General features: G+C 41.0%; 5 protein-coding genes and 1 pseudogene across 5 annotated transcripts; 3 read left to right on the forward strand and 3 right to left on the reverse strand.

Moving 5' to 3' along the window:
* The first annotated feature begins 1,765 nt into the window (after window positions 1-1,765).
* Window positions 1,766-2,088, forward strand: LOC121404872 (annotated as a pseudogene).
* A 909-nt stretch (window positions 2,089-2,997) lies between these two features.
* Window positions 2,998-6,572, reverse strand: LOC121404852 (histone H1-like). The gene has a single exon (XM_041595240.1). The coding sequence runs from the start codon at window positions 3,860-3,862 to the stop codon at window positions 3,158-3,160; it is 705 nt and encodes a 234-aa protein (XP_041451174.1). The 5' UTR covers window positions 3,863-6,572; the 3' UTR covers window positions 2,998-3,157.
* Window positions 6,573-8,787: 2,215 nt separating this feature from the next.
* On the forward strand, window positions 8,788-9,224 carry LOC121404870 (histone H4). The gene has a single exon (XM_041595258.1). It carries the CDS (start codon window positions 8,845-8,847, stop codon window positions 9,154-9,156), a length of 312 nt encoding a protein of 103 aa, XP_041451192.1. The 5' UTR covers window positions 8,788-8,844; the 3' UTR covers window positions 9,157-9,224.
* An 833-nt stretch (window positions 9,225-10,057) lies between these two features.
* On the reverse strand, window positions 10,058-10,522 carry LOC121404857 (histone H2A). The gene has a single exon (XM_041595245.1). The coding sequence runs from the start codon at window positions 10,479-10,481 to the stop codon at window positions 10,107-10,109; it is 375 nt and encodes a 124-aa protein (XP_041451179.1). The 5' UTR covers window positions 10,482-10,522; the 3' UTR covers window positions 10,058-10,106.
* A 147-nt stretch (window positions 10,523-10,669) lies between these two features.
* LOC121404865 (histone H2B) lies at window positions 10,670-11,169 on the forward strand. The gene has a single exon (XM_041595253.1). It carries the CDS (start codon window positions 10,705-10,707, stop codon window positions 11,074-11,076), a length of 372 nt encoding a protein of 123 aa, XP_041451187.1. The 5' UTR covers window positions 10,670-10,704; the 3' UTR covers window positions 11,077-11,169.
* Window positions 11,170-11,766: 597 nt separating this feature from the next.
* Window positions 11,767-12,646, reverse strand: LOC121404851 (histone H1-like). Its single transcript, XM_041595238.1, has one exon. It carries the CDS (start codon window positions 12,625-12,627, stop codon window positions 11,857-11,859), a length of 771 nt encoding a protein of 256 aa, XP_041451172.1. The 5' UTR covers window positions 12,628-12,646; the 3' UTR covers window positions 11,767-11,856.
* Between the last annotated feature and the right edge of the window lie 6,748 nt (window positions 12,647-19,394).

Raw genomic sequence — 19,394 nt, forward strand, 5'->3', positions numbered from 1 at the left:
GGAACAAGTCCGCACAGCCTCCGGGCCTACAGACCTATTGCCCTTCTATCTGCAATAAGTCTGCTGCTGGAAAAAATTATAATGGGACAAATACAGAAGCACATGGACTCAAATAGCACGTTGAAGGATTCTCAATATGGTTTTAGAGCGAAATCATCGACCAACCATGCATTTATCGCAGCAAATGATTTCATCTTTGAGAATCTATCCCACAAACGTGCTACAATAGCCTGTGCTCTGGACTTTGAGAAAGCATTTGACACAGTCTGGACCAGCGGTCTCATTTACAAGATGACCCAATTCCGATTCAATGCAGACATTATAAAGGTAGTATTAAACTATCTTACAAACAGGTCATTTCAGGTATGCAGCCCAGATGACGCTGATCTGTCCCTAATAAGGTCGATCCCAGCAGGCGTTCCGCAAGGATCACTGCTAGCGCCCATCCTCTACAACATCTACCTGGCAGACATGCCCGAGTACCAAATCCCTACCGGCTCAACCACAAGAATTAAGGCACTAATTTACGCCGATGATATCCTGCTATTGGCTTCCTCAGGCTCAATGCAATCCGCTGAAAGAGAGCTAAACGAGTACTTGAACATACTGTGTAATTACTTTACCAAATGGCACCTCAAGCTCAACGCAAGCAAATGCACCAGCTCAATCCTCAAAGGCCCCCGACGGGGAGACCTTTACAGGAATGCGAGACAATTTGAGCCAAGTCTGTACATCTATGACAGACTGCCAATCAATTACGAGAAGCAGTTCAAGTACCTCGGCGTCATCTACGACGAAAAGCTCAACTTCAAGATACACACAGAAACTGCCAGGAGGAAAGCATGTGCAATGCTGAGCAAGATCCAGCACATCTACAAGCCAATAGCTGCCACTCAAGGGAATATTAGTCAGCTCACCAAAATCTACGCTCTAGCCTACAGAAAACTTATACAACCAGTTATTATGTACGGCTATGTAGCGTGGATGAACATAACGTCTGCCCAAATGGAAGAGCTGCGACGATTCGAAAGGAAAATACTTCGCAAGTCAATTGGAACCCAAAGCCGAGATGCATTGACCGGCAATTACATACCGAACAAGCGGCTCTACACATTAACTGAGACAACAAGGATAGACAGACTTATGTTTAAAATACTGGAGAAGCTCATTGAAAGAGAAAACATGACGCAAACCGAAATACCTGGAATCTACCCCACCGAGTGCCTGACTGCCCATCACATAAGCCATCTAATGGCAATGGGTATCATCTACGACGAAGACGAAAACCTAATCTTTCACCACAGAAGACACCAATCCCTTAGTCAAGCCGACGGGCTGGTATATAATATCAGCCAATAAGCTACCAACTAACTCCTCAATCTGTACATAGTCCCCTCCTCATCCTCCTTATAAATACACCCCAAAAGTAGAATAAGCGTAGTATATAAATTAGCTCATAAGACTTAAACCCAACAAAAATCAAATTTATTCAGGTTTTTATCATAACCTTTTTTCCTGGAATATACACCTAACTACTAGATATAATAACATAATCTAAACTAATCATAAAATAAGATGTCTAATATTAGTAACCAAAAGACTAGCACCCTGATAAGCTTAAAGCGCAGAGTAAATTTATAAACATAAGTTAAAGTAAGCTTGAACCTGTCACTCTTGTATAACTATATATTTAAGCAGAAGCTGTGCTACTGTAATATGAAAGATGACAATAAATAAACTTGCAAACTTGAAAAAAAAGAGCATCATGAACAGCTTTGTCAATGACATAATGCGCCCAATGGGAAAGGAAAACTTGAGCGCATTGCCGCCGAGGCGTCTCGCTTGGCTCATTACAACAAGCGTTCGACCATCACCAGTCGGGAAATCCAAACTGCTGTGCGCCTGCTGCTGCCGGGAGAGTTGGCCAAGCACGCTGTTAGTGAGGGAACCAAGGCTGTCACCAAGTACACCAGCTCCAAGTAAATTTGTTTCTCTGCAGAACCTAAGACAAAAAGGCCCTTTTCAGGGCCACAAAACATTTTCCCAAAGAAACGCCATTTTCAATATTGACAAACGAATAAAAATAAGATACTGATACAAAAAAATCAGTCCAATAAATTTCTCAAATGTGTGGTTTACAGTACATTCGCGAGATACAGTAGTACAGTATGATTTTAACAAAAGGAAATCAAATACAGCTTCGGTTACCCAGAACGTTTTTGAAATCGTAACATAGGACGAATCATGGATTTACGTATGGTATGTATGTATGAACATGATGCCACAAAAGTTTGTCACAAGGTAGCTTTTCAAACCAAATGGTCGCCTGTTCATAAAATCAACAGATTTTTGGGCACCCAGGAGCCCAAAATATCGAAAAAAAAAAAGGACCCCATAATGTTCCCAGCTATACAAAAAAATTGAGTGGTGAACGTTTTTCGATATGGCAAGGGGCTGATAAGGCATGTGCAACCATTAATGCTGCAGAATAAATTCCAAATGTGTAATTTACAGTATTTGCATTCAATAGTGTATGAACATCTATTTTCTCGCGAATACAGTAGTACAGTATGATTTGAACAAAAGGAAATCAAATACAGCTGGTTACCCAGAACGTTTTTGAAATCGTAACATAGGACGAATCATGGTACGTATGGCTGCATGGTGACAGGACCCAAAATATCAAAAAAAAAAAAAAGGTGACCCCATAATGTTCCCAGCTATACAAAAAAATTGAGTGGTGAACGTTTTTCGATATGGCAAGGGGCTGATAAGGCATTGTGCAACCATTAATGCTGCTAGAATAGGCTAAATCTTTTCAAAATGGGGACATGGGGGGATTCATATTCCTGCAGAATATTTTTAAAAGCAAAACCATTTTCAATACCATGTTCTTTCGCTGCCAGGCTAAGAATCTAAAATCGTATCTGTTATTGCCTATAAATGAAGTGGGGCTCGGCCGGATAATTTTTATCTCTTTTGATATAGTTTTGTAGCCCTGAAAAGGGCTTGTTTAAATCAATTTCAGATGTACAATCATCTAAAATTTCGAATGCGACCGTGTACACCAACGTGTACAATTTCGCAATTTACTTCTTGGCCGCCGTCGTCTTTGCTTTCGGCTTCTTTACGGTGGCGGGAGCAACTGGCTTTTTCGTCACCTTCTTGGGCTTGGCAGACGCCGCTGCGCAGCTACAGCCTTTGCTTTTGGTTTTGGCTTTGCAGGGCTCGACTTGGCCTTTGCCGCTGCTGGCTTCGCCTTCACGGTTCCAGCTTTCTTCACATCCTTGGCCTTTGCCTTCTCAGTTTTCTTCTTCTCGGCGGTCTTCTTGGTGGCGGTGGCGACTGTCTTCTTTGCCTTTAGCTTCTTGTCACCGGCTCCGGCTGCTTTTTTGGGGCCTGCTGTCTTCTTTGCTGCTGCCGATGACACCACCTTCTTGGCTTTCACTTTCTTCTCCACAGACGACGCAACCTTTGGCTTGGGCTCCTTTTTGGCGGAAGCCGACAGTTTGAACGAACCAGAGGCACCTTTTCCCTTTGTTTGGATCAGCTTTCCATTGGCAACGGCCGACTTCAAGTACTTCTTGATAAATGGAGCTAGTTTCTGGGCATCGCATTTGTATTCGGCAGTAATATATTTCTTGATGGCCAGGAGCGATGAGCCGCCACGTTCCTTCAAGCTCTTAATAGAAGCGTCAACCATTTGCTGAGTTGGGGGATGCGATGGTGGAGCTGTGGGCTTCTTTGCCTTTGCAGTAGCCGCAGCGGATCCAGATGCCTTTTTAGCGGCCACCTTCTTCTCCGCTGCTACTGGTGGAGCAGCCACTGGAGACGCGGATGTTACAACTGCAGAATCAGACATTATTCTTTATAAAATTACACTTTTTAGTTGCAAAACTTTTTTTTTTTTTAACTTTTTGTTTATTGGTCAGTAAGTTGTTGGGTAATATTAACATTATTTACCTTATTTTATATATGAACAATGGTTGACAAATCCAGAGACATTAATATTAGTATGGGTATATGCTGCCTTGTGCTTTATGCTTCTCCAGGCTTAACTTATGGTTGTGTTTTTGTTTGATATGTTTATTTTGTACTTTGATTATGTTTTGATGGTACTATTAATGATGATGCTTAGATCATAGTTTGAGGAAAACTCTTTTAGAGTAAAAACCTCATTTTCATTGGGTTGTGTTTTGTGTTTGTTCTTAAGACTAGTACTATAACTATATAACTGATAACTACTTAATAATTAATTAATTAACGAGGATGTGGGTGATGGTGGGAGAAGGGTGGGTTTATGTACAATGGGAGTTAGGGGTTTTTGGGTATTCATATTCTTATTTTTACTGATTTTTATTAAAGACTAGATCCTTTGGATTGAGATTACAGTTTTTCTTATGATAAAATATGAGATTGTTTTCGTCATCATATAATTTGTTAATTGAATATTATGTTTGTCGCTGAGGCGGTGCTCCGCAATGAGCATGATGTCTGGTTTGTGTATTGTTAATAAGTTGTCTAATTCGTATCTTTTTTGGAGAGATACGAGTGAATTAACATTTTGAAAAATGCATTTGAGCTGCATTATGTCATGGACATTTGGAATAGAAAGTCTAGTATGATTTGTTGTTTAACTGCTTTTGAGTTGCCGCTGTTTTTGGTGTTGGCATATTTTTTTGTTACGGATTGCATTATTTTTAGACATGACATGATATCCATCCCGAAGGCGTCAATGGTATCATTGTTGAAGTCCTCAAAGGAGAGGGTCAAGTCTTTTTTTTTATTCTTGATGTCGTTGCTATTTAATTTGTTTGTCATGTATTCGTGTAATTTGGGGTTACTTGTCACTATTGTGTTTTGTCTGGTTAGTGGTGGTTCTGTTAGTTTGTTTTTGGATAATAGAGACGCATAGGTTGCCTCTCCCCTGATGGCTTGGTGCGCTCTATTAAGAGTTTTGCTTGTTTTATTTTGAGATTGGTCCCTTTTTTGCTGCAATTTTCCTAATGCTGAAAGACGAATTGGGCAAATTTTGGCATTAGCTGTGTGCTGCCCCTTGCAGTTAACACATTTAACGTCTTCGGACGGACTGTCAGTCTTTTTAATTGGGCATTGCCCTGGACTATGGTCGTTCAAACATTTAACGCATCTGTATGATAGTTTACAATTGCTGGCAATGTGTGAAAATCTTTGGCAGTTGTGGCATTGGATGATTGAATTTCTATGAGGTTTTATGGTTTCTACTGATATGCGGCAGTTTAGTAATGTCTTAAGGTTTAGTAGTTGCCTAATACTTTCAGGGTTTTTTTTTATCTGTACCAGCCAGAATTTCTCTTTGTATGGTTTAATTTTTTCAATTTTTACATCTGGTAGGCTTTCATTGAGTGCCCCCTTTACTTCCTCTATATCGTAGGTGCTTAATGGTATTTTTTTTATAAGGCATGTGTATGGTTTCAGTTCTTTTGGTGTATGTGAAAAGTATTTGATTTGCTGGTTATCTAAGATTTCTTTGACTTTCATAAATGATGTCATGTTTGTAGTCTTAAGGTGTACAAGATTTTTATTCTTAATGTCTAGTATGAATGTAATGTTGTGGTTTTTTATCAAATTAGTAAGTAACTTAGGGTTGTAATTATAGATAGATATGTTAGGAATTTGTTCTTTTGGTTTTACCATATTTGATGCTGCTGCCGTCGCTGGAGATGATGATGATGGCAACGTTGCTGCTGTTGCCGTCGCTGCCGATGATGATGATGGCACCGTTGCTGCTGCCGACGCCGCTGCCTTTGTTGACGTTGACGTTGCTGATGATGGTGTGGTGTTGGTCTTCTTCTTCTTCTTCGTCTTTGTGGGCGATGGGCTCGACGAATCCTTGTGACGTTTTTTCCCCAATGAGGGATAGTCCGAGTCGGAGTCTGTGAGGATTCCGCTCTTGTTACAGTTGTTGATGTTGTTCACGTTGTTCATGTTGTTCACGTTGTTCATGTTGTTGATGGCTGTCTGTAGCTCATCATTTATTTTCTTCAGTTTATTGTTGTGTTCTCTCAGGTGTTGTAATTCTGTCAGAATTCCATCTAGTTGTGCGGTAGTGATAGTTTGCTCCTGCTCCATGTCGCATTCGTCATCGCCTTCGTCGACCATCACTTCATGGCTGTGACAAGCGGCGGCTAACTGGGACATATCCATTTTGGGTTTTGCGCGTTTATGTTTATGTTTTTCCACTATGCGGCCATAATCATTTTTCAGTACTGCCTCGAGCTGACCGCCATCCGGCAGCCACGACACGGGTCTTATTAATTTTTCTTTACTTATGCTGCGCCTCTCAATGTTGTATTTATTATTATGTCGTTCGTTTAAATTGGCTTCACTGACTTTTTCCGTTGGCCACATACGAGTATATACGATTTCCGTTTAGCTTTCGATGCTTTTTAGTGTCAATTTCACGTTTTACTCTGGCTTGTGTCCAGTACACCCCGTGCTCCGGTCTTGAGAAAGACCCTGAGTTTAGTTTTTAGAAATAAATTTTGCTGGTGGAGCAGCCACTGGAGACGCGGATGTTACAACTGCAGAATCAGACATTATTCTTTATAAAATTACACTTTTTAGTTGCAAAACGCGGCGGGCCTATGGTCCCCTGTTCGAATGAGAAGCGAGTAGAAGGGCAGTGGGAAGATGATTTCAGCATTGGTGATTTGTGTTGCAGAAGTTTCATTGAGGGTCTGACTTATTTCTACTTTTTAACGTATTTTTATCAAGTAATGAAAATACAGTTTTATTGAGTCAGATTCTTAAATGTTTCAAATTCTATTTTAAATAATTTATTTGTTAAATATCCTCCATTATCGATTTTTAATACCTGTCCAAACTTTGACAAGTAGTTAGCCAACTCTTATATTTGGGATTCAATGGTATTTATAAATAACAATTTTAGCTTATTTGGCAAAACTTGTTTTTGAAACATTAAATTTGATCAATTTACTTTAAGAAACTATAGACATATATTCACATATCGGTTAGTATGGTATTTTAATATCGTTTTGAAGATAACCCTATAGAGTACAAAAAGACTACTTTCTGGGTATGTTCAGCATTGAATTTAGTGGTCAAAAAATATAAATGCTTAAAAATATATTATTATTAGGCATTTTTCTTAAGGAAATCAATACGATTTTCAATATAATATTATTTCTGATCCATTTTTGTTAATATTTACCCAAAAATAACATACTTTCATACCCACACAGCAGTGGCAATTTAATTAATTGCAAAGTTAAAATCGAAAGAATACATTTTTCGCAAATTTGATTGCTTTATAGGAATTATAGGAATCTTGAAAACATTTTTCCATTACTTTTGTATAATATTTTTATATATTTAAATTTTTAAACGGCCTTTTATTACATACTAGTCTTTCGATTGTTAGTCTAAAAAGCCTATGCCAAGTTGCTTCTGTCGTTTAAGCATATCCTTGACATTTCAAAAAATTGAATTTATTGGTCATTGGAAAAGCTTGGATACTAAAATTACGTTAAAATAATGTCCACAAATAAATGTAATACGTCAAAAAACTATAATAATATTGGTTATAATTTATGAGGTTGTTCAGCTGGTTGTTTCTGATTAGTTCATCCCAAAAAAACTTATTTGATTCCCCAAATAAATGAGAATTATTTGTATCGCCCCAAATTGTATTCCACCCACTTATTATTACGGAACATGCACACATGTTTCATTAACATTACAACAAAGAACAGAACTCATGAAGAATATACATATGCTAATACATTTAATACGGATCATATACGCTATGGATTTATTGGATGATTTTCCCACAATTCATTTTCGTATTCTATTTTTTATTTTAAAAAACAAGCTTATTTAATTTATTATGCGAGAATTGGTGGGGAAACCTTGGCTTTTTAGTAAGTTAGGGTCACCAGAAAGGAGTTTCTTTACAAGTATTATTTTGTTTAAGTTGCTTTGAGCAGTAATGCCGTATATTAGGAGTAAATATTTCCATATGGGACCTAGTATGTACATATTTTATTTGGGGAAAAATAATGCGAGTATGTAGAAATAAAAAATCTCAATGTAAGTTATTTGTGGTCCTGAAAAGGACCGATTTGTACAAAGTTTATATGTGCTTGTCGAAGAAATGTCAACTTAAGCACGCTCGCCACGAATACGTCTGGCCAGTTGGATGTCCTTGGGCATGATTGTGACACGCTTGGCATGAATGGCACACAAGTTGGTATCTTCGAAGAGACCGACCAGATAGGCTTCGCTAGCTTCCTGCAGGGCCATTACTGCTGAGCTCTGGAAACGCAAGTCGGTTTTGAAATCTTGAGCGATTTCACGAACCAACCGCTGGAAAGGCAGTTTGCGGATCAGCAGCTCGGTACTCTTCTGGTAACGACGGATTTCACGCAGGGCAACAGTGCCAGGGCGATACCGATGAGGTTTCTTCACGCCACCGGTTGCTGGAGCACTTTTACGTGCGGCCTTGGTAGCCAGTTGTTTGCGTGGCGCCTTGCCACCAGTGGATTTACGAGCAGTCTGCTTAGTACGGGCCATTTTCACTTTCAATGTTCAAAATTCGAATTGACAATAAGCGATCGCAGCCAACTATGCTAGCTTATATAGCATTCTCATTCTTCTGGCGGAGGGTTGAAACGACAGAACGAGAGCAGCCGAAGCATGCTGTTTCATATCCCGAACGAGATGCACATATCATTCGGACTCACTCGTGTTTCTATGGTGTTTTGGTATAAATAGCAGTGCGAGAAAAATTTTACTTACATTCGCTCCCGTTCTTCGTAAAGTGAAACACAAGCATATTGAAAAATGACTGGTCGTGGTAAAGGTGGCAAAGGCTTGGGTAAGGGAGGCGCTAAGCGTCATCGCAAGGTTCTGCGCGATAACATCCAGGGTATCACGAAGCCCGCTATCCGCCGTTTGGCTCGTCGTGGCGGTGTAAAACGTATCTCCGGACTCATCTACGAGGAGACTCGTGGAGTGCTGAAGGTGTTTTTGGAAAACGTTATCCGTGATGCCGTCACCTACACCGAACACGCCAAGAGGAAGACAGTCACAGCCATGGATGTGGTGTATGCTCTGAAGAGACAAGGTCGCACGCTGTACGGTTTCGGCGGTTAAGAAACTGTGTACAGTCTGCTGTTTGAAAGTATCCAGAAAGTAAACAATCGGTCCTTTTCAGGACCACAAAATAATCAAAAAGAGAGGCATATTTTCATATTAATTGATATAAAAAAAAAAAAACGCAAGATTCAAAGCAGAAAACATGAACCTTGGCTTGGCAATCCAACAATATGAGGTGCTCCCATCTAAGCGACCGAAGAGAACTAGGGCATTCAGCATAGCATGGCATGATATGTATTTAAATACCCTAGAATTCGTCTTTCAGACACGTCGAGCACAACTGAACTAGCTGACAGGGCCAAAGGACCGAATTTAGCGGATACCTGGCGAGAGATATTGTTTAGGTATAATCGGCTGGTAAAATTTGGTTCGTTTTTGCCTGAAATTACTGGAAAAGCGAAATCCAGGACACAAGCCCCAACACAGCCTCAGCCCCTTGAATCTTTCGTCTTTCAGGCGAGTCCAGCACAACTGAACTAGCTGAGGCCCATGCGACCATGGGATTGGTCGTTCTGAAAAGGACCGAATTTAGCGCATACCTGGCGAGAGATATTGTTTAGGTATAATTCGGCTGGTAAAATTTGGTTCGTGTTTTGCCTGAAATGTACTGGAAAAGCGAAATCTCAGGTACACAAATTATGGTCCCCAGACACTCAGCCTCAGCCCCTTGAATTCTTTCGTCTTTCAGGCGAGTCGAGCACAACTGTACTTTTTTAGGTAACTTCTTCGTTATCAATTAACAGAAAATAGAGTGGCTTAGCCTGCATAAATATGTATTTTAATTGTCTGTTGATGCGACACCAAGCCGAAGTAGATTTTACTTTAGAATGATAATAAATTATGAAAATTCTCTTAATTCTTTAGCCATGGTTTGGTCGTCCTGAAAAGGACGTTTGGGTTTATATGTACATGTACAAGAATGCTATTTGCTGTGGCTATTGGAACATTTATGCCTTCTTCTCGGTCTTCTTGGGCAGCAGAACGGCCTGGATGTTGGGCAAGACTCCACCCTGAGCAATGGTGACGCCCGAGAGCAGCTTGTTCAACTCCTCATCGTTGCGAATGGCCAGCTGCAGATGGCGAGGGATAATTCTCGTCTTCTTGTTATCACGGGCAGCATTGCCTGCCAACTCTAGAACTTCAGCGGCCAAGTATTCCATCACGGCAGCCAGGTAAACAGGAGCGCCGGCACCGACACGCTCGGCATAGTTGCCCTTGCGAAGCAGACGATGAATACGACCAACAGGGAACTGAAGACCAGCACGGTTCGAGCGAGACTTTGCCTTTCCCTTCACTTTGCCACCTTTACCACGACCAGACATTTTAATAGTAGATATTTATTTATTTCACTGTTCACAAACGAATTGAGTTGAGCACCCAATGACGCTATATTTATACCTTTCCGTCTGCTTGAGCGTTCAACCTAGGGGTGGGTTTTCCGCCTGTATGTTTAACTTGAATAGACTGCTCGAATAAAAGTATAAGGTTTGGTTTTTTTTACGCTCACCACGCAAAGTATAATTTGTGAAAGTAAAGTGAAATAAAATGCCGCCCAAGACTAGTGGAAAGGCAGCCAAAAAGGCTGGAAAGGCTCAGAAGAACATCACCAAGACCGACAAGAAGAAGAAGCGCAAGAGGAAGGAGAGCTATGCCATCTATATTTACAAAGTTCTGAAGCAAGTCCACCCTGACACTGGTATTTCGTCGAAAGCGATGAGCATCATGAACAGCTTTGTCAATGACATCTTCGAGCGCATTGCCGCCGAGGCGTCTCGCTTGGCTCATTACAACAAGCGTTCGACCATCACCAGTCGGGAAATCCAAACTGCTGTGCGCCTGCTGCTGCCGGGAGAGTTGGCCAAGCACGCTGTTAGTGAGGGAACCAAGGCTGTCACCAAGTACACCAGCTCCAAGTAAATTTGTTTCTCTGCAGAACCTAAGACAAAAAGGCCCTTTTCAGGGCCACAAAACATTTTCCCAAAGAAACGCCATTTTCAATATTGACAAACGAATAAAAATAAGATACAGTCCAATAAATTTCTCAAATGTGTGGTTTACAGTAGCATTCCGCGAGATACAGTAGTACAGTATGATTTGAACAAAAGGAAATCAAATACAGCTTCGGTTACCCAGAACGTTTTTGAAATCGTAACATAGGACGAATCATGGATTTACGTATGGTATGTATGTATGAACATGATGCCACAAAAGTTTGTCACAAGGTAGCTTTTCAAACCAAATGGTCGCCTGTCATAAAATCAACAGATTGGCACCCAGGAGCCCAAAAAAAAAAAAAAAAAAAAAGGTGACCCCATAATGTTCCCAGCTATACAAAAAAATTGAGTGGTGAACGTTTTTCGATATGGCAAGGGGCTGATAAAGGCTTTGCAACCATTAATGTGCTAGAACAGGCTAAATCTTTTCAAAAATGGGTGACATGAGGGGGGATTCATATTCCTGCAGAATATTTTTAAAAGCAAAACCATTTTCAATACCATGTTCTTTCGCTGCCAGGCTAAGAATCTAAAATCGTATCTGTTATTGCCTATAAATGAAGTGGGGCTCGGCCGGATAATTTTTATCTCTTTTGATATAGTTTTGTAGCCCTGAAAAGGGCTTGTTTAAATCAATTTCAGATGTACAATCATCTAAAATTTCGAATGCGACCGTGTACACCAACGTGTACAATTTCGCAATTTACTTCTTGGCCGCCGTCGTCTTTGCTTTCGGCTTCTTTACGGTGGCGGGAGCAACTGGCTTTTTCGTCACCTTCTTGGGCTTGGCAGACGCCGCTGCAGCTACAGCCTTTGCTTTTGGTTTTGGCTTTGCAGGGCTCGACTTGGCCTTTGCCGCTGCTGGCTTCGCCTTCACGGTTCCAGCTTTCTTCACATCCTTGGCCTTTGCCTTCTCAGTTTTCTTCTTCTCGGCGGTCTTCTTGGTGGCGGTGGCGACTGTCTTCTTTGCCTTTAGCTTCTTGTCACCGGCTCCGGCTGCTTTTTTGGGGCCTGCTGTCTTCTTTGCTGCTGCCGATGACACCACCTTCTTGGCTTTCACTTTCTTCTCCACAGACGACGCAACCTTTGGCTTGGGCTCCTTTTTGGCGGAAGCCGACAGTTTGAACGAACCAGAGGCACCTTTTCCCTTTGTTTGGATCAGCTTTCCATTGGCAACGGCCGACTTCAAGTACTTCTTGATAAATGGAGCTAGTTTCTGGGCATCGCATTTGTATTCGGCAGTAATATATTTCTTGATGGCCAGGAGCGATGAGCCGCCACGTTCCTTCAAGCTCTTAATAGAAGCGTCAACCATTTGCTGAGTTGGGGGATGCGATGGTGGAGCTGTGGGCTTCTTTGCCTTTGCAGTAGCCGCAGCGGATCCAGATGCCTTTTTAGCGGCCACCTTCTTCTCCGCTGCTACTGGTGGAGCAGCCACTGGAGACGCGGATGTTACAACTGCAGAATCAGACATTATTCTTTATAAAATTACACTTTTTAGTTGCAAAACGCGGCGGGCCTATGGTCCCCTGTTCGAATGAGAAGCGAGTAGAAGGGCAGTGGGAAGATGATTTCAGCATTGGTGATTTGTGTTGCAGAAGTTTCATTGAGGGTCTGACTTATTTCTACTTTTTAACGTATTTTTATCAAGTAATGAAAATACAGTTTTATTGAGTCAGATTCTTAAATGTTTCAAATTCTATTTTAAATAATTTATTTGTTAAATATCCTCCATTATCGATTTTTAATACCTGTCCAAACTTTGACAAGTAGTTAGCCAACTCTTATATTTGGGATTCAATGGTATTTATAAATAACAATTTTAGCTTATTTGGCAAAACTTGTTTTTGAAACATTAAATTTGATCAATTTACTTTAAGAAACTATAGACATATATTCACATATCGGTTAGTATGGTATTTTAATATCGTTTTGAAGATAACCCTATAGAGTACAAAAAGACTACTTTCTGGGTATGTTCAGCATTGAATTTAGTGGTCAAAAAATATAAATGCTTAAAAATATATTATTATTAGGCATTTTTCTTAAGGAAATCAATACGATTTTCAATATAATATTATTTCTGATCCATTTTTGTTAATATTTACCCAAAAATAACATACTTTCATACCCACACAGCAGTGGCAATTTAATTAATTGCAAAGTTAAAATCGAAAGAATACATATTTCGCAAATTTTATTGCTTTATACGAATTATAGGAATCTTGAAAACATTTTTCCATTACTTTTTTATAATATTTTTATATATTTAAATTTTTAAACGGCCTTTTATTACATACTAGTCTTTCGATTGTTAGTCTAAAAAGCCTATGCCAAGTTGCTTCTGTCGTTTAAGCATATCCTTGACATTTCAAAAAATTGAATTTATTGGTCATTGGAAAAGCTTGGATACTAAAATTACGTTAAAATAATGTCCACAAATAAATGTAATACGTCAAAAAACTATAATAATATTGGTTATAATTTATGAGGTTGTTCAGCTGGTTGTTTCTGATTAGTTCATCCCAAAAAAACTTATTTGATTCCCCAAATAAATGAGAATTATTTGTATCGCCCCAAATTATATTCCACCCACTTATTATTACGGAACATGCACACATGTTTCATTAACATTACAACAAAGAACAGAACTCATGAAGAATATACATATGCTAATACATTTAATACGGATCATATACGCTATGGATTTATTGGATGATTTTCCCACAATTCATTTTCGTATTCTATTTTTTATTTAAAAAAACAAGCTTATTTAATTTATTATGCGAGAATTGGTGGGGAAACCTTGGCTTTTTAGTAAGTTAGGGTCACCAGAAAGGAGTTTCTTTACAAGTATTATTTTGTTTAAGTTGCTTTGAGCAGCAATGCCGTATATTAGGAGTAAATATTTCCATATGGGACCTAGTATGTACATATTTTATTTGGGGAAAAATAATGCGAGTATGTAGAAATAAAAAATCTCAATGTAAGTTATTTGTGGTCCTGAAAAGGACCGATTTGTATAAAGTTTATATGCGCTTGTCGAAGAAATGTCAACTTAAGCACGCTCGCCACGAATACGTCTGGCCAGTTGGATGTCCTTGGGCATGATTGTGACACGCTTGGCATGAATGGCACACAAGTTGGTATCTTCGAAGAGACCGACCAGATAGGCTTCGCTAGCTTCCTGCAGGGCCATTACTGCTGAGCTCTGGAAACGCAAGTCGGTTTTGAAATCTTGAGCGATTTCACGAACCAACCGCTGGAAAGGCAGTTTGCGGATCAGCAGCTCGGTACTCTTCTGGTAACGACGGATTTCACGCAGGGCAACAGTGCCAGGGCGATACCGATGAGGTTTCTTCACGCCACCGGTTGCTGGAGCACTTTTACGTGCGGCCTTGGTAGCCAGTTGTTTGCGTGGCGCCTTGCCACCAGTGGATTTACGAGCAGTCTGCTTAGTACGGGCCATTTTCACTCTCAATGTTCAAAATTCGAATTGACAATAAGCGATCGCAGCCAACTATGCTAGCTTATATAGCATTCTCATTCTTCTGGTGGAGGGTTGAAACGACAGAACGAGAGCAGCCGAAGCATGCTGTTTCATATCCCGAACGAGATGCACATATCATTCGGACTCACTCGTGTTTCTATGGTGTTTTGGTATAAATAGCAGTGCGAGAAAAATTTTACTTACATTCGCTCCCGTTCTTCGTAAAGTGAAACACAAGCATATTGAAAAATGACTGGTCGTGGTAAAGGTGGCAAAGTGAATTAACGTGAAGTGCAATAAAAACCAAAGTGAAGTGATCAAGTGGAAAAAGTCAGAGTGTCGCATAGATTGCCAAACTACCTGAACTTTTAATAAAAACAATTGTGAACAGTGATTGTGCAAGACAAAGGAAAACTGCAAGAGCAGAGTGCAGTGCAGTGATTCCCGCTCCTGATGAGTGTGAGAAAAGAATCTGTACAAAGAGTGTGGAAAGAAGCAAAACAATGGCAGCGCAATCGGAAATAAGTGAAGAAGTGTTGCGCGACATCGAGGCAATGGAGGCCGAAAGTGACAATGTGAAGAGGACCAGAGATGAACTGTACTCCACAACAGACAGTGAGAGCGAGAGCGAGGACCTAAGTGAAGGTGATGACATCAGTGAATGTGAGACGGAAATCGACACTGTGATAATGGACCGTGCTGAGATGGAGCGAATAATGGCAGAGCTAAAACACCTCCGTGAACAGCAAATAAAGTTCCAAAAATATTTTGACGCCCTGGAAAAAACTCCCAGCACCACATCAACACCAAAACCAACGAAACAGGAGGAAAGAAAGAAAAGTGCAAAACCGCCCTCGCCAAAGAAACCAGCCAAAACAATTACTGAGGATGTGAGCAACTATCCAAAACTTCCAACACCCAAAACACCAACTAAACCAATGTCTGTGCCAAAAAGAAATGTGACGCCAAAAAAACCACCGGTAGCAGAACCTGCAAAAGAGAAAGGTCTACCGGTCATAGTGACGTATCAACAAAATGCCAAGATTCTAACGACAATCCTTAAGGAAACGGCAAAGAAATTTACTTTAAACATTATTAACAAAAATGTGATACATGTTAAGGTTTTCTCACTGGCAGACTTTAATCAGACAAAGGAACGCTTTAACAAGGACAAGGTGCTGTACTACAGCTACACACCCAAACAAGTAAAGCCACATACAGTAATCCTGAGGAAACTTCCACTCGAAGTGTATAATGCCGAAGAAGTAAAAGCATCACTTATTGAGGCCGTGCCTGAGCTGAACATCCTGTCGGTAAAGCCATACAAGGATAGGCTGTGGATGGTACAAGTGGAGAAAACGGCTAAAATAAACATGATATTTAAAGTAACAACACTCCTCAACTGCCGCATAAACATCGAGGGTTTCAAGCCGCACCCAAACGCAATAAAGCAGTGTCACAACTGCCAGCGATTCTGCCATGTTGCAAGCAACTGCAAAATGACATTCCGCTGTGTCAAATGCACGAAATCGCATGCCCCAGGCCAATGCACCCTAAAGAAAAGGGAAGAAAAGGATGGCCAAGAAGATTCGGCACAAAAAACTCAATGCGTAAATTGCTCAGGTAACCATACGGCCAATGCAAAGATCTGCCCGGTACGAATGGAATATATTAAGAAGGTATCCGAACGGCGCAATACTACAGAGAGTAAAGCCAATAAGACCATCACAACTCCAGCCCCACCACAAAGCCGACTTGAAAAGGGACGAAGCTACGCCTCAGCTGCCAAAAGCCGACCAATGCCTCCACAGGTAAAGGTAAAGGAAACACCCAGAGTACGCCAAGAGAAACCCAAGAGAGCTGAAGAAAAAGCCAGTTTTTCATTTGAACAACTAAATGAGGACTCTGTGGATGCATTTGGAAAAGATCTGCTTACCTGCTTCGACATCATGCAATCCGTTGTAAAGAAGTATCCAACTTCCAGCACGGATATGAAGGGAAAGAGGCAACTAATTCTAGATTTCCTGATTCAAATTGCGCTCAACTAAAATGCCAGTAAAAATCATGTTCCAAAACGTCAATGGCATCGTTCAACTGCGGAAGCGGAAAGAATTAAACGAGCTGCTTAACAAACACAGGCCAGATTTGATGCTGCTCGCTGAGCACAATCTGCGATGCCTACACTCACCCGGATTAAGCCACTACCAATTCGTGAGACAACAGATGCCAAGCTTAACAACCACGCAGAATAACACCAGAAGCCCTGCAACATCAGTGGCCATCTGCGTGAGAAATGGTCTTAAATACGAACGTGTGAAAATCGACCAAATGCAATACATCGAGGCTGTGGCAGTGCAAATTTTCCACACCAGCAGAAACAACATAAGAACGGGACTGATTGCAATCTCTCTGTACCTGCGTCCTCAAGATCCTCTACTAGTCACAGACTTGGACATTCTAATGCACTCGCTGGCTAAATTAGAGGACCATGAGCAATTCGTAGTGGGATGTGACCTGAACGCGAAACACCCATCTTGGAATAGGCCTGAGTACCGTCCAGAACACACCAACACGTCTGGAAATAGCTTGGAGAGATGGCTGGCAGACCAACCATTCTTGTCTCTACATCCAACCCAAGAACCCACACGACCGAATCCGAGAGGAGCCTCCTCAATTGATTTTTTCTTAGCGTCCTCCTCAACCCCAATAGACAGCTTAACATCTACCTATGGCTGCAAAACCATAAAAGACTTTCCTTCAGACCACTTTGGAATAACCCTTACCATAAATCTAGGACAGAACCGACTAACATACAACCAACCCAAGTCTCTACTCAATTTTCAGAAAATAAGTCCGATCCACTGGAATACAATAATCCTACAGAACCTCAGACCCATCCCCAACACTCAAAATATAAACACAGCTGACATAGATAGCCACGTCCATACATTAACAAATGCAGTAGCCAGAGCCCTTGATTCCGACGAAGCAATCCCCAAAATCATCATAAATCCGACTAACTCAAACAATCCGTCCGTCCGACTTAGCACCTACTGCCTAAACCTAATCAAAACAAAACGAAAACTTAGACGTATCCTTTTCCGACGCCTATCCACTCTTACACCAGACCAACGAAACCAAATAAAAGACACAATAAAGGACTTGGACATACAAATCAACAGCCACATAGAATTAGCCGAACTAAAATCAATAGACCACCGACTACGCAAAATAGATCCAAGTAGAATTAGCCATAAAACACTTCAAGGACTTAATCCAAACTCTCCTCCAAAAGAACAATTAGCTCATGACCTACATTTGACCAGCGAGGAAGCTGCATTAATAGACATAGATCTAGACCTTAGCACCTCTCAAAATATATCTTCGACATTTCACAAAATTAATGCCCTTGCTTGGTCCTTTGAAAGAATCCATAGTCAAAACGAAAACATCACCGACTCAGACCCTATCCTAAGAGCACACACAACGACCGTTAACGAAACAATAGCCCAATCAATATCCACAACATTAAATTCATACAAAACTACATTTAATACTTCCAGAACAGCAGACGGTAACTGGCCCGAGTCCCATGAGTGTGGATTCACAAACGCAGAAAATCTTCTGGAAATTCTGAAAATGAAAAACACAAAGAAAACCATGGGACCGGACGGCACTAGCAACTTTCTGATGAAGCACTGCAACATGCCTATCCTAAACCACTTGGCAACACTGTTCAACCACTGCCTTAACTTGGGATACTTTCCGTCCGAGTGGAAGAACAGCAGAATCATCGCTATCCACAAACCAGGAACAAGTCCGCACAGCCTTCGGGCCTACAGACCTATTGCCCTTCTATCTGCAATAAGTCTGCTGCTGGAAAAAATTATAATGGGACAAATACAGAAGCACATGGACTCAAATAGCACGTTGAAGGATTCTCAATATGGTTTTAGAGCGAAATCATCGACCAACCATGCATTTATCGCAGCAAATGATTTCATCTTTGAGAATCTATCCCACAAACGTGCTACAATAGCCTGTGCTCTGGACTTTGAGAAAGCATTTGACACAGTCTGGACCAGCGGTCTCATTTACAAGATGACCCAATTCCGATTCAATGCAGACATTATAAAGGTAGTATTAAACTATCTTACAAACAGGTCATTTCAGGTATGCAGCCCAGATGACGCTGATCTGTCCCTAATAAGGTCGATCCCAGCAGGCGTTCCGCAAGGATCACTGCTAGCGCCCATCCTCTACAACATCTACCTGGCAGACATGCCCGAGTACCAAATCCCTACCGGCTCAACCACAAGAATTAAGGCACTAATTTACGCCGATGATATCCTGCTATTGGCTTCCTCAGGCTCAATGCAATCCGCTGAAAGAGAGCTAAACGAGTACTTGAACATTCTGTGTAATTACTTTACCAAATGGCACCTCAAGCTCAACGCAAGCAAATGCACCAGCTCAATCCTCAAAGGCCCCCGACGGGGAGACCTTTACAGGAATGCGAGACAATTTGAGCCAAGTCTGTACATCTATGACAGACTGCCAATCAATTACGAGAAGCAGTTCAAGTACCTCGGCGTCATCTACGACGAAAAGCTCAACTTCAAGATACACACAGAAACTGCCAGGAGGAAAGCATGTGCAATGCTGAGCAAGATCCAGCACATCTACAAGCCAATAGCTGCCACTCAAGGGAACATTAGTCAACTCACCAAAATCTACGCTCTAGCCTACAG

This window comes from Drosophila obscura, unplaced genomic scaffold, assembly GCF_018151105.1.
Source record: "Drosophila obscura isolate BZ-5 IFL unplaced genomic scaffold, ASM1815110v1 contig_46, whole genome shotgun sequence".
Classification (NCBI taxonomy): Eukaryota; Metazoa; Arthropoda; class Insecta; order Diptera; family Drosophilidae; genus Drosophila; species Drosophila obscura.